The sequence below is a fragment of the Echeneis naucrates genome, chromosome 15 (assembly GCF_900963305.1).
Source record: "Echeneis naucrates chromosome 15, fEcheNa1.1, whole genome shotgun sequence".
NCBI lineage: Eukaryota > Metazoa > Chordata > Actinopteri > Carangiformes > Echeneidae > Echeneis > Echeneis naucrates.
The window spans coordinates 2996747-3011877 of NC_042525.1; the positions used below are offsets into that span (position 1 = coordinate 2996747).

General features: G+C 41.1%; 3 protein-coding genes and 1 non-coding gene across 5 annotated transcripts; 1 reads left to right on the forward strand and 3 right to left on the reverse strand.

The window, feature by feature from the left end:
• Positions 1-3401: 3401 nt before the first annotated feature.
• trnai-uau (transfer RNA isoleucine (anticodon UAU)) lies at positions 3402-3495 on the reverse strand. Its single transcript has 2 exons — positions 3458-3495; positions 3402-3437 (listed from the first exon to the last, which is right to left on the reverse strand). It is a non-coding gene; the product is annotated as a tRNA-Ile (tRNA).
• Positions 3496-4983: 1488 nt separating this feature from the next.
• Positions 4984-7345, reverse strand: hcar1-3 (hydroxycarboxylic acid receptor 1-3). The gene is made up of 2 exons (XM_029521729.1): positions 7192-7345; positions 4984-6804 (listed from the first exon to the last, which is right to left on the reverse strand). The coding sequence occupies exon 2, from the start codon at positions 6750-6752 to the stop codon at positions 5733-5735; it is 1020 nt and encodes a 339-aa protein (XP_029377589.1). The 5' UTR covers positions 6753-6804; positions 7192-7345; the 3' UTR covers positions 4984-5732.
• Positions 7346-8680: 1335 nt separating this feature from the next.
• LOC115055758 (transmembrane protein 229b-like) lies at positions 8681-10707 on the forward strand. Its single transcript, XM_029521774.1, has 2 exons — positions 8681-8714; positions 9904-10707. The coding sequence occupies exons 1-2, from the start codon at positions 8681-8683 to the stop codon at positions 10347-10349; spliced, it is 480 nt and encodes a 159-aa protein (XP_029377634.1). The 3' UTR covers positions 10350-10707.
• A 404-nt stretch (positions 10708-11111) lies between these two features.
• haao (3-hydroxyanthranilate 3,4-dioxygenase) lies at positions 11112-13942 on the reverse strand. Of its 2 annotated transcripts, none has more exons than XR_003841716.1 (10): positions 13792-13942; positions 13527-13605; positions 12845-12928; positions 12637-12743; positions 12477-12566; positions 12356-12399; positions 12120-12265; positions 11793-11861; positions 11619-11697; positions 11112-11476 (listed from the first exon to the last, which is right to left on the reverse strand). XR_003841716.1 is itself a non-coding variant. In XM_029521730.1 (10 exons), exons 1-10 carry the CDS (start codon positions 13878-13880, stop codon positions 11404-11406), a joined length of 864 nt encoding a protein of 287 aa, XP_029377590.1. In that variant the 5' UTR covers positions 13881-13942; the 3' UTR covers positions 11115-11403. The 2 variants fall into 2 exon arrangements, 1 of the variants encoding a protein (XP_029377590.1); XM_029521730.1 differs by having other exon boundaries at positions 11115-11476; positions 11619-11701.
• Between the last annotated feature and the right edge of the window lie 1189 nt (positions 13943-15131).

A 15131-nucleotide genomic window follows, 5' to 3' on the forward strand; every position in this document is an offset into this window, starting at 1 on the left:
CATGACAAATCAGATAAAAGCATTTGTGGTTCATTTGATAGTTTAATCAGATCATCACACTTCATTGATTCACGGCCTTTCTAGTTTTGTGCAAACGTTCAGCTGTGTGCGTTTGTGGGCGTGTTTGTGTGTGATTAATGCTGCAGGCCAGATCGGAGGAAAGATACAAGCACTGATCTTGCCACAACATCTGCAGACTTGCAGCTACGGTGCCTCTGGGTTGTGTTTTCAGGTCTCCCATTCATCACACACTGTGCGATTCCCTGTCATCATCAAATACACTATTCATTTCTCATCAAAACATTTTGTCCAATCGGGATTTCTCCCTTTTGATTACTTTAGCGCTCCTGCTCATTCACACATCCTCCGTTCCAGTGAACTGGATCTACGGAGTGTGTCTTCGCATCATAACAAACTGCAGCTAAAGTCAGGCTGACTCACGTGCTGCTCAGGAACACAAAATGTGTCTCAAGTGGAATGTGTTGGTTGATATGATTCTCCCTGTGTAACCAAAAAAAGGCTGCACAGGATGTCCTGATATATATACCGCTTTCATGCTATGCTCATGATTTCTGTGCGTGGCGAGGGAGCAGGTTTTAATGCTAAAGCGCTAACATTCAACATGCTATGCTCAGACTAAGCTCTAAGACTACGCTGACATTTCAGTACACGCCACATGGGCAGACAGCAGACAATAATATTTTTGCTGGGCTGAGAAACAACAAACACTTTAGCAATTTTGCAACACAGTGGGCTATTTGGTTGCCTGATATTTTAGCACATGCTACGTTGACAGCCCATAAACCCCATTCTAACACTGTTCAAACACCAGAAAATAACCCCCATGCATCATGAATTATTATTTGCTCGTTTTGTATATATCACAGAAAGTTCACCGTTAACACTTTAATGTCATTTAATTTGAAATGATCATTTAGCCAGAACATTTTCTCAGCCAAACATTTAATTGGTTTTGGTCTTATAATAACAACCGAACAAAGTTCCTACTTCACTCTGTATTTGACTTTCTCTGCACTTTAAGGTTCAGTCTTAACACAGAGTCAAACAGAAAGGAGACGGCCGGTTTTCTCTGTAAGCCAAGTCAGGGGAGAGAAATCATCTGTAGGGGGAGGAGGAGGTGGGGGGGGGGGGGGGACAACACTGGCAGAATGAAAAGACTCCTGCAAATGTTTGTACAAGCATGTATGGCGACTGATGAAAATGAAAAAGGAAAAAAGATGACAGTGTGTTTACTGGATCAGATGAGAGCTGGTAACGTCTTGAGTAGTTCTGGTTCAATTTTCCCATCGCACACTGATCACAAAGGGGCTCCTTGCACAAGTTGATCATCGAGTACACTTTGGAAGCATACACCCCCATTTTTTTGTTTTATTTTTTTTATTTTTTTTGCAATATGGTGATCTCATGCTCGCTGCATCTGGCCTGATCTTAATGGAGCAAGCTGAAGTCTCTCAGCACACCATGTTTTCTACATTATCCCTGTTCTTGAGCTTGTGATAGTCAATAATATTCCTACCCAGTCTTTCCATCTTTCCATTCACGCATACATAACCCCAATCATATCATCACAACTTTCCTTCTACAACTTTCTTTGACATTTTAATGCTTAGCAACAGAAAGGGGAAGAGCAGTTTCAGCTCTACATGCAGGAGAAACCCGATTACACACTGAGAGTCTCTTCCAGTCTATTAAATTACACTAATATGTCGTATACGTTTCGGTTTTATTTGCACAAGTTGTATTGTTGTAAACTGACAATTTTGCCTGGAGTGTCAATGCTTGGAGCATTGGTGATTAAATATGTGTGTCACTACATGCACTTTGTGTTATAAAGTGTGGTGTCTCCGGCCTTTACTTTGCTGCTTTTGTTGTTGTTTTGTTGATGTCAGCAATCACATCTTGATCAGAAATATTTCTTTTAGCCCTGATTGCTGATACATATACATATTGTTTTGTATAATTTGAGGAGGTTTAATGTGATTTCTGTGTTGGTAACTTACAGTCTACACACCCCTTCTTGTTTTTGTGCTCCTTTGCAGAGGGCTAAGTTGCTGTATCACGGCTGGATGGGGAATTTTTACATTTCTGAGAATAAAAGCAGATCTCCCCTAAAACAGACCAGATGGCACAAACTGGCTAAATTCAACACACATTATAAAATAAAATAAAATTCAGACATCCATATGTGCAGGTCATGCTGCAGCAGTTCACACTAGATGATAAAGATGAGCACACACTAACACAGACGGGGGAAGAGCAAAACTGGACGGACTGTTTTCATTCAAACACCAGACACAGCCAGTCATATCTCAGCATCACATCTGCATCAGGAAGGGCGGGGGGGGGGGGTAAGGACCAGCTGATCCAAACAGCGGGCAACACTCACCCCTAGTGGAAGAGACGAACATTCATGTCAAGTCAATGTTAATTCACTTAGCACAATTAACACCTTTGGCTCACACTGACTCACGAGCCAATCACTTGCATGAAAATGAATTTTTACATTCTTCCCAGGAACTTTAAACCATCTTATGATGTCCTATAAGAATCGTTGGATCGCACGCTCCTCCAGAGAGAAATCTATGAAGACAAAAAAACAGCAGGTTTGAAATCATTCTGATCTCTGAACTCTTTCAGATTCACGATAAAACCATGCAAATATTCAAATTCAATTTGTGGAGCTGGAAGCAGTATGAACATTATTCTTTGGCATGATGTGAGATGTGATAGCCACGATTTGTACTATTTGTGAATGAATATCACATTTTACTCTCTGAGATCTCAGTGAGATCCGATAACCATTACAGTTCTGACATCCACCTAAAACTGTTTGTAAATAATGACTGTATTAGGCGAATACTGGAGTGAGGATAGAAACTGCTGGAAGCAGAGGGGTCACTTGTTGGCTGGGTCTTTGCAGCGATGGGGAGATACTGCCCCCTTTTGAGGGAATGGCTGAAATACTACTGATTTTGTACAAATAAAAACACAAAACAAACAAAAACTACAATATGCTATATGGACACAAAGAAAGGTGTGTGTCTTTGATTTGGAAATATGTCTGCTTTTAAATATGGTAATATTTATATATGTGTTTAAAATTCCTATATAGTCTCCTGAATCTTTTTTTTTTTTCATATTAAGTGTAATTCTTAATGTCCTAATCTTATTTAATGACATTTTGCGTGTTTTTTTTTTTTTTTCAGTCACCATTGTTTAAAAAAAACAAAACAAAACACCAGTTAGGTCAGTTGGATTGTTCGTTAGTCTTTCTGGGTGTGTTGTGTAGTTGCCAGTGTTTGTAGGCTCACCGACGCCGACCAAAGTGTAGCAGTTGTGCTGTTTTTGACACAAAAGGAGCCGCTCCGGCACCAAAAGGCTGCTCCAGGTGAGGCTCGAACTCACAACCTCGGCATCGCTTCACAGCGTACTGTCGTATAAGTACCGCGCGCTAACCGATTGCGCCACTGGAGCTCACTGTCTGAGCCCCACGGTTCTCTTTATAAGCATGAGCGCGTTTTGGTCGTTTGTTTTTCCGTTTTTAGCGATGACGCTACGTCAACGTGAGAGAGATTCATTGGAATCATTATTTTTGTCCCCTCGTTGAATTTTAAATTCATTTGTTACTACGGCTTTTTTCGCCTTCTTCCGTTTTCTTCTTCAATCACCATAGTTACCGACCCGGGCGGAAGTGACGTCACTAACATCGACGCTGGCTGGGCGCTATCAGGAAGTGACGATCAGTGAGCAAACTTTTGTTTTTTTTTAAAGAACAAAATGACTCTGCAGCGACAAAAAATAAATTGAAAGCAATGTGCTGCAAATATATATATATATATTTATATATATAAAATGTCGAAGTAATGACGAATGCGGCGACTTTGTATCGTAAACGTTGTAGGTTTTAATTAAAAATAAAGTCTGTTGACAACAGAGTTAAATTAAATTATTAAATCGACCCATCTATTACTGTACTACCTGAATGTCTGAAAGAAATCACACACGGTACAATTTTAAAGCCAATTAAAACTATATTAAACAGTACTGCGAGTTAATTTTTTAATCTTAAACACGGTTGTCCCTTGATTATGAGAAACGTGAGATGTAATCTGTAAAAAGAAATATATCTCAACAAATTACCACACAGACATTTTTGGTGGTTGTATTTATTTATTCTTCTTTATAACTCCATTTATTCAATATGAAAAAATGTTGCGGCACAGAAACTCCACATAGCGACTGAGTTGGACCTTCTCGGCTGCCGTAGGAGCTAATCTGGGGCGGCTAGCTAAAAGAGAGAGAGCTAGCGGACATTGCTAATCGTATAATTTTTACTAGCGGAGCAGCAGAATCGGCAGTAAGCTTCGGAAAGGGCAGAGATATCGAGTTCTATGTCGGCGTTGTCGTGACAGCAGCTCGCTATCGGATCGATCTGGTGAACCGGAAAGATTATCAGCGAAAACGCACGAGGTGACTCGGAGCACGCCCAACAGTTGCCGGAAATGACGTCACACGCCGACCGCAAGAGGCTGCAACACAGATGCTGCGTGTCGGATCCGCTTGTCGTTGTGCTGATTGAAGACACGCTGTTCCAGGTCGTTTTCAGTTTTCCTCAGGTGTGTTTTCAGCTGATAAATACAACAGTGAGAGATCTGCAATAAAAGCTGGTTGTTCCTCACAGCTTGTCACTACATGGCACTGAAACAAGACAGGAAGTCTCACTTTTCCAGGAAATACTACTATTAATAATGCTAAGGAAATAAAATAACTGATAACTGTAGTGAGATTTTGATCATTGCTGGGGTAAATGAAACAAATGTGCATATGTACACACTCAGTTACAGGAATACTTTAATCATGTTCAGTCTTCAAACACAACACACCATTGTGGGGAAATTCCTGAAAACCCTATTTATCATTTAGTTTGTTTCATGAAACATCTAAAAGAAATGGATAGATGGATGCTTCCTCATTTAAAACCTATAAATGTCATAACTTTTTTAAATAAACTCTATTTTGTAATCTGCAATCATGATTCTTTAGTTAGTTAATGTTTTATCTTACAAACTACTTTTATCCAGCTGAGTTTACATTTGTGGACGAGCTCTAAAGAGGGAGACAACACAAGACTGGGGACAAAAAACAGGCAGCAACTAATATAAATGAGTCATGACAGTTTTCTGAGGGAGCAGAAACTTTACATCATCCACATTAACAGAGCACGCGTGTCAACAGAGAAGTCTGAGAAACACACACCTGCCTTTTCATGGGCAACTTCTTCATTATTTGCGTGTAAATGTAGTTCACATTTACACGAATGCCATCAAATGTTTCTCCTTTCTTGGAGGAGTTTTAATTTAACATAAAGGAATGATTCAATATTTTGGGGAACTCGTGTTGAGAAGTAGAGGAGAAGCTCCCGCGTGTGTGTGAAATAATGTAGCTGCAGGGCAGTTTAGTTTAGTTTAAAGACTGGAAACAGAAAAACATCTTGGCTGGATCTGTTTAATGCAAAAATCTGGAGTTTTAATGGCTGTTTGCAGGATAATATTTAGTTTTATGGTGAAAATGTGGTTTAAGGTCAGGGCATCACAATGATAGTAAGAGGGTGAGGGAGTATCTTCACAACCACGCCTTGTTCATTTTTAAATTCTCCCTGCAAAACAGTACAGTATGTACAGTACACAATATATAATATTTGAAATATCCTTTTAGATAATAGTTATTGTTTCATTCTGCATTGTGTCATTTTTCTTTTGAAAGCGCCTGCAGCAGATTGATTTCTTGAGTGGATCACGGAACAGAGAGCTGGAGAAGCAGTAGATGACCGGGTCCAAAGAGCTGTTGAGGTACGTGATGGTTACGCTCATCATAAAGCACTGGATGGCCTGATTGTATGCTGTGCAGTTTTTGGGGTGGAACCTCTTGATGTACATTGCCGCCAGGCCTGTGACGACACCCGGCATGAAGCAGATGGTGAACACCAAACTGATGACCACTACTGCAATGGTGGCCTTACGCACCATCTTCTTCTGCCTGTCCGTCCAACGCTGGTGCAGAGAGCAGGCGATACGGGTCGAGCAGAACAGCAACAAGAACCAGGGCAGGATGAACTCGACAATGAAGGCCAAATAGTGTAACTTTATCTCCGGGGGGATGCCCTCGTAAGAATTGAAGCTGCGACACAAAGAGAGGTTGCCGTGCTCGTAGAGGAGATTGATGGTCAACAGCGGGATCCGAAGGGCAATCACAACAATCCACAGCAGGCCTGTGAGCACGCCCGCTTGAGTCAAAGTCATGTGGCTGACTCTGTGATGTGGATGCACCACTTTAAAGTAGCGGTCCACTGTCACAGCTGTCATGAATGCAATACTGGCGGAGCGATTGACAGCCAGCATGAAGAGGTTGATGCGGCACCAGGCCTGTCCGAAAATCCAATCCTCCCCCTGCAGGTCCGTAACAATGCGGAAAGGCAGGCTGATGATGAGCAGTAAGTCTGCTATAGCCAGGTTAAAGAGGAAAAGTATGTGCGGTTTCCATGACTTAATGCGGAAACAGAAAATCCACATGGCGACTGAGTTTCCTGGCAGGCCCACGATCACATCAAAGATGGTGAAAATGGTCTGGTACGCCGTTTCATATTTTTTGCTGGATTGGCAGTGCATCAAAGTGTTATTTTCAGTGATCGGCCTCAGAGAACTGGTTACCAAATCCATTTCTCGTGTAAGCATTCAGGTTTTTCTGCTTCTGCTTCTGCTTTTCTTTTCACCGAAGCTTATGTTCCTGAAAATTTCAAGAGAAGTAAACATGAGAGCTTAGTATTTAATAAAATAAATAGATTTCTGAGGAATTATTGCAATATATTTAATCTCATCTTTTTCAGTCTGATCAAATAGTTTTGTAGCCCATTTCACTAACCGAAACAATCAATTTACCAAACTGATCCAAAATTGCTGGGACAAAAAGTTATCTCATGCCTGCCTGAACACAGTTCACCTCCTGCCACGTGATTATTTAAAACTGTATTTCAATGTAATGACATCTCTCTCCTATCAATTAAAATGTTGAACTTATTGTGAAATCTCTGTCATGTAAACTATCAGCCTGTCGAAGAGCTAAACTGTGCACATCGCAACAAAGATAAAAGAAAGTCCATATTTCTGTACTCACCTGCAGCCAACAATTTTTTTTTTGTTGTTGTTGTACCCTCAAGAAAAGCTGTTCCAGGTCATTTTCAGTTTTTCTCAGTTGTGATTTCAGCAGATAAATACAACAGTGAGAGCAGCTCTCATGCAGAGAAAGATATCTGCAGGTGACACCCTGCTGGGAGGCCTTTATAAAAGCTGGTTGTTCCTCAGAGCTTGTCACAACATGAAACTCAAGGTGGTTCCCCTGAAACAAGGCAGGAATTCAATTTTCTGATTATGTGATCTTCACTTTCCCAGGAAATACTACTATTACTAGTACTAAGAAAATAAAATAACAGATAACTGTAGTGATAATGAGATTTGGATCATTGCTGGTGTAATTGAAACAAATGCACATATGTACACACACAGTTACAGGAATACTTTAATCACGTTCAGTCATCAAACACAACACGAATAAGTGAGTAAAAAATTGTGTGAAAATTCCTGAAAACACAATTTATCATTTAAATTCAACTTCAACTTCTTGAAACATCTAAAAAATAGATAGATGGATGGATCCTTTCTCATTAAATCATCTCATCTTCTTGTCTTGTATAACATTAATATATTAATATATTCATTTCAATTCAGTTATTATTACCAGACTGATTCAAAATTGCCAATGAATATAAAAGCAATGGGTTGTTGTTGGTGCTAGTTTCCCTAAACAAACTTCTTTTGGCTCGTTACACAACGACAGAGTGAGCTCACTCCACCGCTGTGTGAAGAGTCCGACCTTTGTCAGTTCAATCATTTTATGGTCACTGACACAGTCCCCTTTCACAGCCATGAAGGTGTGTTTGCCTGAACCACTGGACTCTGATCTGGAGCTCCATCACTCATCTAACTGTTTTATTAGCGTGTGAGCAAAACAAACACAGAACCGAGCGGTAGCACCAAGTCAAACCTGACATCTGCTCAGGGTGACACTTCGTGGTCGTACTTTCTGCTGCACCTGGTTCAGCTTGGTGTCCATGTTTTTTAAAGTGTGTTTAAAAGTTTCCAGCAAAACCCGACCTGACTGAGTGACAGAGGAAAAGCCCGTTTAAGTCATTCTGTCTCACCGTGGCTAAAAGTTTAAATGGATATAAGACACTTTGTTTAAATAGGTCCTCTTCAATGAATCAATCAGCTAATCAATATGTGTATATTTCCCAGCTGGCAACATGAAATTAGGAAATGTTTTTATGGAGCTTCTTCATGATAAAGACACATCGATATAATTATTTGCATAAGAGGTAACACTCAAACACTCAAACAGCCGTTGTGGGATCAATACTAGGATGGAGACACACACACACACAGTTTTTCTCAGGTGGTCCAGGTTGGCCTGACAGAGACATCACTGTCTCTCTCTGACCACATGAAGCAGCTTAATGTTTAGCCCTGAATATACACACACACACACACACACACACACAGGGAAACACAGGATTACAGAGGCACAGACACCCATATGCTGCCCAGGGATGGAGGTGAGGACACATTATTCTTATGACCAAGGTGAGAATTACTACAGATTGTTTTGTTTGAAAATCTTTTTAACGACTACAGGAAAACGCTGTTGGGGATTTTTTTTTTGTCTGCATCCTCATCTCAGCCACATTGAGTGAAAAGATGGGTTTGAATTTAAAGCTTCTGTGAAACTTTCATTGATTGTATTGAAACAGAAGACGTCATGATAATGAAAGTCTCCCGTAGCTGATAGACTTTGAGATATTGCACGTTTTTCCAATACAGAGTACGAATGTGTTGAAGATTTCCTGAGCCTTTAATTTGCTTAGCTGGGCTGTTAATCTGCCACAGTAATCCGCATTACAACGTGCAGATTCACACTGCGATGCGGAGACAAGGCCACTCGACACACCTGAGAGACAACAATGGGAAGGGCTTTAAAAAAAAAAAAAAAGACAGGTTATCCCCAAAAAAGAGAACTTTTTATGATGTGAAATAAAAATTATTCATAAAAAAACTGTAATTCTGATGTTGAGTTAGGACAGAGATAAAACTAATTAAACAGAAGTTCTAAAGAAACCTGTAAATTTCATAGCTTTTTGGAGGAAAATCAACTTTGTAATCTGCAATGATGATTCTTCAGTTAGTTCCTGTTTTACCTTACGAACTAGTTTTATCCAGCTGAGTTTACATTTGTGGATGAGCTCTAAAGAAGGAGACACAACACAAGACTGGGGACAAAAAACAGGCAGCAACTAATATAAATGAGTCATGACAGTTTTCTGAGGGAGCAGAAACTTTACATCATCCACATTAACAGAGCACACGTGTCAACAGAGAAGTCTGAGAAACACACACCTGCCTTTTCATGGGCAACTTCTTCATTATTTGCATGTAAATGTAGTTCACATTTACACGAATGCCATTGAATGTTTCTCCTTTCTTGGAGGAGTTTTAATTTAACATAAAGGAATAATTCAATAATTTGGGGAACTTGTGTTGAGAAGTAGAGGAGAAGCTCCCTCATGTGTGTGAAATAATGTAGCTGCAGGGCAGTTTAGTTTAGTTTAAAGAAACAGAAAAAACATCTTGGCTGGATCTGTTGAATGCAAAAATAAGATCAAAAGCTCTGTAACCTCCCGTGACCTCACTCCCTTTGCTTTTTTTTTCTCTTAAGATTAGATTTCTAAAACTTTTCACACAGAAGCTGATTAATCAGTGTCCTTCCTGATCTCAGGGAGCCGCTCCAGCCGCCCTCTGTCTGCTCTGGTTCGTCTCTACGTGTACGCCCTGCACGGCTGCCTGTGTGAGGTGGCCTTCACCGCCGTGTGGGACTGGTGCAGCACCCAGGACAGGAGGCTGGCGGGCCACAGCAGCCTGTGGGCCCTGCCCATGTACGCCACCGCCATCTTCCTCATGGAGAGCCTGAGAGAGCGGCTGCTGGCTCAGCATCGTCTGCTGCCCGTGCGCCTGGCGGCCTACACCCTGTTCATTTACCTCTGGGAGTTCAGCTGGGGGGCAGGGCTGAGGATGCTGCAGGCCTGTCCCTGGGACTACTCCGGGTTCAGGTACAACCTGGGAGGACTGGTGACTCTGGAGTACGCGCTGCCTTGGGCTGTGGCGGCCTTTATAGCCGAGCAGCATGTGATCAGGAACACGCTGAGGATACGACTGCACGACTGAACTTAAACAGTCTGGAATAACGTGCTTCCGTGGACATGTTTAAAATACCACACTGTCAGGTTTTCCACATTTTCTTATTAAAAAGTTTGTGAATTTGCTGCATCAGTTTTTTTTGTTTTGTTTATTGTTTATTTGGTTGTTTTATTGTAATCTGAACAATATTTGGCAGCTGAATGTATGACAATGTTTTATTAAGGTTAACTACATCGTCAGGCATGTTTTTCTTTAACTCTGTACACCGGTGGTTTCCTTTCTTTATACTTGAATCAGATAAGATAAATTAAATCCAGGGACCATTCTGAGTGGTCGACTTTCTCATCTAAATCTCTGCAGTTTTTTTAAATCTGTAAATTTCCGAAAATGAGATTGAATGAACTCAAATTTAGATTTATGACAGTGAAGAAAAGTATGAGAATAAAAAGACAAAGTTAAAAACATGCTATTGTCAGATTTAAACACAGGAATGGAATCAGAATGGCTGGGTTATGAAACTTAACGATCAAGGTTTAACTTTATTCTGTTATTGTTTCATTGTTTCTCAGACCCACAGATCCAGCAGATTCATGTCCCATCAGTTCTTTGTTCCTCTGGAAAGGCCGTGCCCCAGACAGAGGGAATAATCAGCACAGCAGAAACAGCAGGAGGGGGAGAGATGTAACAATGAGGAAGTAAAATGAGGAAGTAAAAGTCATGGAGAGCGTGTGTGAAGTCAAATAAGTCCCATCGCATTTTTTTTTTTATGCTCTCGAAGACGTCTTTATTACATTACATTGCATTACATTGAAATTAAATTACAGAAAAAGTTAATTAGTCATAACAGCGGTCTGCTTATGTAACCACAACAAAGTGCACTGTACAGCTTCAGTTTCAATAACATTTTGTGCCCATTAATACTGATAATAGAAGCTTCTAACGTGTATAAAGTAATGATTCACATTATTATTATCATTATTATGTGATGATGCAATATCTGCTTTTCATTCCTGCACATTGGCAGAGTCAGTTGTGCACGGCATGCTTTATGATTGTAGCTGTGAAGAGAAGAAGCTCATGGTTATGGTCTCTTCCGCTCCGGGTTTTGGACCACGAACAAGGCAACAGTCTTCTCATCTCTCCGCCACTGGTACCTGCAGAAGAAGAAGGACAGTTATCCTTTTGTATTTCAAATCATCGGCTGCTTTCAAACCACATCTGAATCATTCAGGAGTGGAAATATAACCTCTCTTTATCCATTATCCAGTTTTCCATTAACTGTTAATAATGACTCACTGGCTCTGTTCAGGAATCAGTAAACTGTTTCCTGCAGAAAGACTGAACTCCTGCTCATTCATGGTTACTGTCGAGGATCCTTCCTGAAGGACAGAGAGAGAGAGAGAGAGAGAGAGAGAAGGTGAAGGTGGAGGGCAAAGATCAGAGGAGGATGATGTAAGGTACGCCACCTACCAGCTGCCAAATCCACACATTGCTCTGAGGTGCTGCGGCGTCCATCAGCCCGGGGCCAAACACCATCGCCTGTGTGGGTCATTGGAAAAAGTACCATCTAATTTTTTGAATGCCTGCTCTTGTCTTTTCGTCTGTAATGTTGTACGGCTGCAGGGAATATCCCCAAGCAGGAGAATGACGGTGCAGGAAAAGTCAACTGAGTCACTTTTTCAAAACAACAATGTATTTTTCACTTTCTATTAAACGTTGCTCCAACAAAATTGGACAAAGAAGAGCTGAAACAGGCAAAATGGTTATGTGAACCAGCAGAAATCTGATCATACGTACCTCCGTCTCAAACTGAGCTCCGAACATGTCGACCGGCCTGCCGGTGGCCAGCGCTGGCCGCTGTTTATCCAGCCAGTCTTTGAAGGAGAAGGGAGACATCATGTTCATGGTGTTCATCTGAAACGGAGGCTCCCTGAAGACCTCGTCTGTCCATCAGAGGACGACATGTAAAGAGATCAGGCTGGAGAAATTTCTTCACATCAACAGGAAGCACAATAAGTCTCAGAGCGACTCACTTGGGTCGGGCCTTCCTGTTCTGCACTGCTGCGACTCCATGAACCTGCAACCAACAAGGACTTCGGTCAAACAAAAGACCTGGGCCGATGAGGCTGTGGGTGTAAAGGGGAGACGTCTTACTCTTTGATTATTGGCACCAGTTCGGTTCCCAGATTCTTACAGTGAAACCATCTTTCAAAGAGGATGTCAGTGGAGTTGTCTACATAATACCTGAAAGGGAACACTGATTTTAGAGGAGAGGGGAAAAAAGAAGAGAAAAGATGAGAAGAAGAAGAAGAACCTGAGACAGTCAGTTTCTGTCGGCAGCCGTCTCCTTTCCACCACCAGTCCCATGGTGTTGGCCTGCCTCTGGGGGGAGTGGGGGATCCGAGCCGGCAGCAGGAACATCTGCAAACCGAGGAGGACACAGAGGAAGAAAAGTGATTTCTTCTGTTTTAAAATGGGACTCCAGGTGTGTCGTTACATGTTTCGGATACACAGCAGTTCACCTCTCCCTCTCTGATGTGGACGTCCTTGTGTTTGCCGTTTTCGATCACCTTCAGACACATGTCTCCTTTCAGCTGGTAGAAGAACTATTTCAGAGAAGGGAAAGAGCGGCGCTGGATTAAAGACGAGCCAGTGGCGCTATCACGTTACATCGCACTCTAATCAACTGTCAGCTATCCAGTTGCACTGTGGGTAAGATCGGCGCCAGATTTGACGGGAAAGAGGAATGTGTTGACTAAGAATCTCTCTGTCATGATCCCGGCAACATGATACGGCTCCAACGTGGTGCTTTCTTATGTATTTAGCAAAACACATAAAAAGACTTAATAAGTAACAGCTCATTCTGTGTGGCGTCACCTGACTGAGACTGTAAACGTCTAAAAGCCTGACAGTGAAGGATGATAATCCTTATCCTGAAAAAATATTTGACCAAGCATTGCAATACTGAGGAGAAATAGTGTGTGTGGGGGGTATTATAGTTTTTAGTTTCCATTTCGTGAGGAAGAGGGATTTAACAGTTTGAAACATGAAACAAAGCCAAGAAAATATCTGGTGCAACGAAGAGGAAAAGTTGGATGGAAAGCTGAAAGTTTGAACTGTATAATCCTTCCCCTGTTTTAATTATGAGCATTTCTGTGGTGGAATTAAGACTCCATACGGAATGAATTGGTGCTGCTCTCTCACCTCCTCCCCTTCCTCAATATGATAATCATTCCTGGTGTTTGGCCCTCCGACAAACATGATGTTCAGCTGGTGAAAGTGCCTGAGGAATAGAAAAACAACCACTGACTCATCACACTCTCAATGAGAGTTTATCATTGCTCATGAATGACATTCCTCTGCTGACTTCCTGTCTGTGTCGGAAGAAGCTGCAAAACAAAGTGGACAATTGCAGTTGTTGCAGAGTAATTGGACTTCTCTTGGAAAATATAACATGCATTCTACTCACATCAGCTTGTTGCACACTGGTGGCACAAAAGCATTTTGGTTCTCTGCAATCCAGTCTTCCACGTTCACCAGAAGAGGACTGCTGCTCATGTTTCCAACAGATTTGGGTTTTTGTGTTGTTGTGTTGTTGTGTTAAAAGTCTCTGAGCAGTCTGCTTGTCCGACCGGTTTCAACTATGTGACTTAAGGGGAAAGTCCAAAATGCAGAAGTGGGAGTAGGTGAATGGGGAGGAGCCTCGACAGGTCAAAGATTGTTTGTACCCTCTTAAAACATAGCATGCAGTGCAGATCTCTTGAATATCATTAAACCTTTTAATCCCATGAAGCCAAACTGGCAGAATCTGTTTTGTGTGGTTTTTCCATTAGTGTCAACATATAATCTGTCTGTCCGACAGTCAAATACTTGGTCATATCAACCTTTGGCACTTCAAAAGCCCTAAATAGCTGAATTAGTTATCAGATTCTTTTTTTCTTTAAAGTTTCTGCATCATATTTTTAACATGTCCTACTTATATTTTTATTGATAGATGAAGGTAGTATTTAGGCCCTTATATTAAATATGCTACATATTATAGTCATAATTTACACTTCCTACACATTTAGCATCACCATAGCTCATTCTTTATATTGAAAATCTCTCGATTTCATCGTCGGTTTGTATTGTGTGTGCCCGTCTTGTCACAAAGATATCAACAGGTATCTACTTCCCTGGCAAAAACGGAACTTGAACAGTTGGAAGTTTGAGAATCAGCTGCCTATTAAAGATCGTTGACCTTTGACCCTGGGGTTGGTACATTTATTTAGATGTAATGATTTAAAGGCTTCACCAGATGGAGCAGTTTAACACTGAGATTGAATAAAAGCCTGAATCCCTTAGAGGCTGCAGCTACAGATCTGGTTCAAGTCTACAGACGAAGTCAGGAGTTTGGAGCTGAGCTTCATTAATGAACTAACAACAGAACAAACAGCATCAGAAGTTAATGTTTGAGCCCTCAGGGAGTAAACTTTTCATCACAGGTTGTGATAAGAATCAGGAGCTAAGTTGCAGCAATCATTTCCTCAGAGGAAGAAAAACAGCTGAAGCAGCTCAGAGTGAAGGTAAAGGCCTTTAACCTGCAGACTAATTAACATCCAGACAAAATGAATAAGTGAAAAAGAAACATTTCATTCAATCATGACACCTCGAAATTATAGCAAGTATAAAAAAGGTTGTGATTCAAAAATACGTAAAAAAAACAAAAACACCAGAGTAGTTTTTAGGGGTTTAATTGGTGTACAGATTTGTTTAAAGGAAGTGATAAACACATACAAAAATACCCTTTCAATACATTTTAGAAACAAA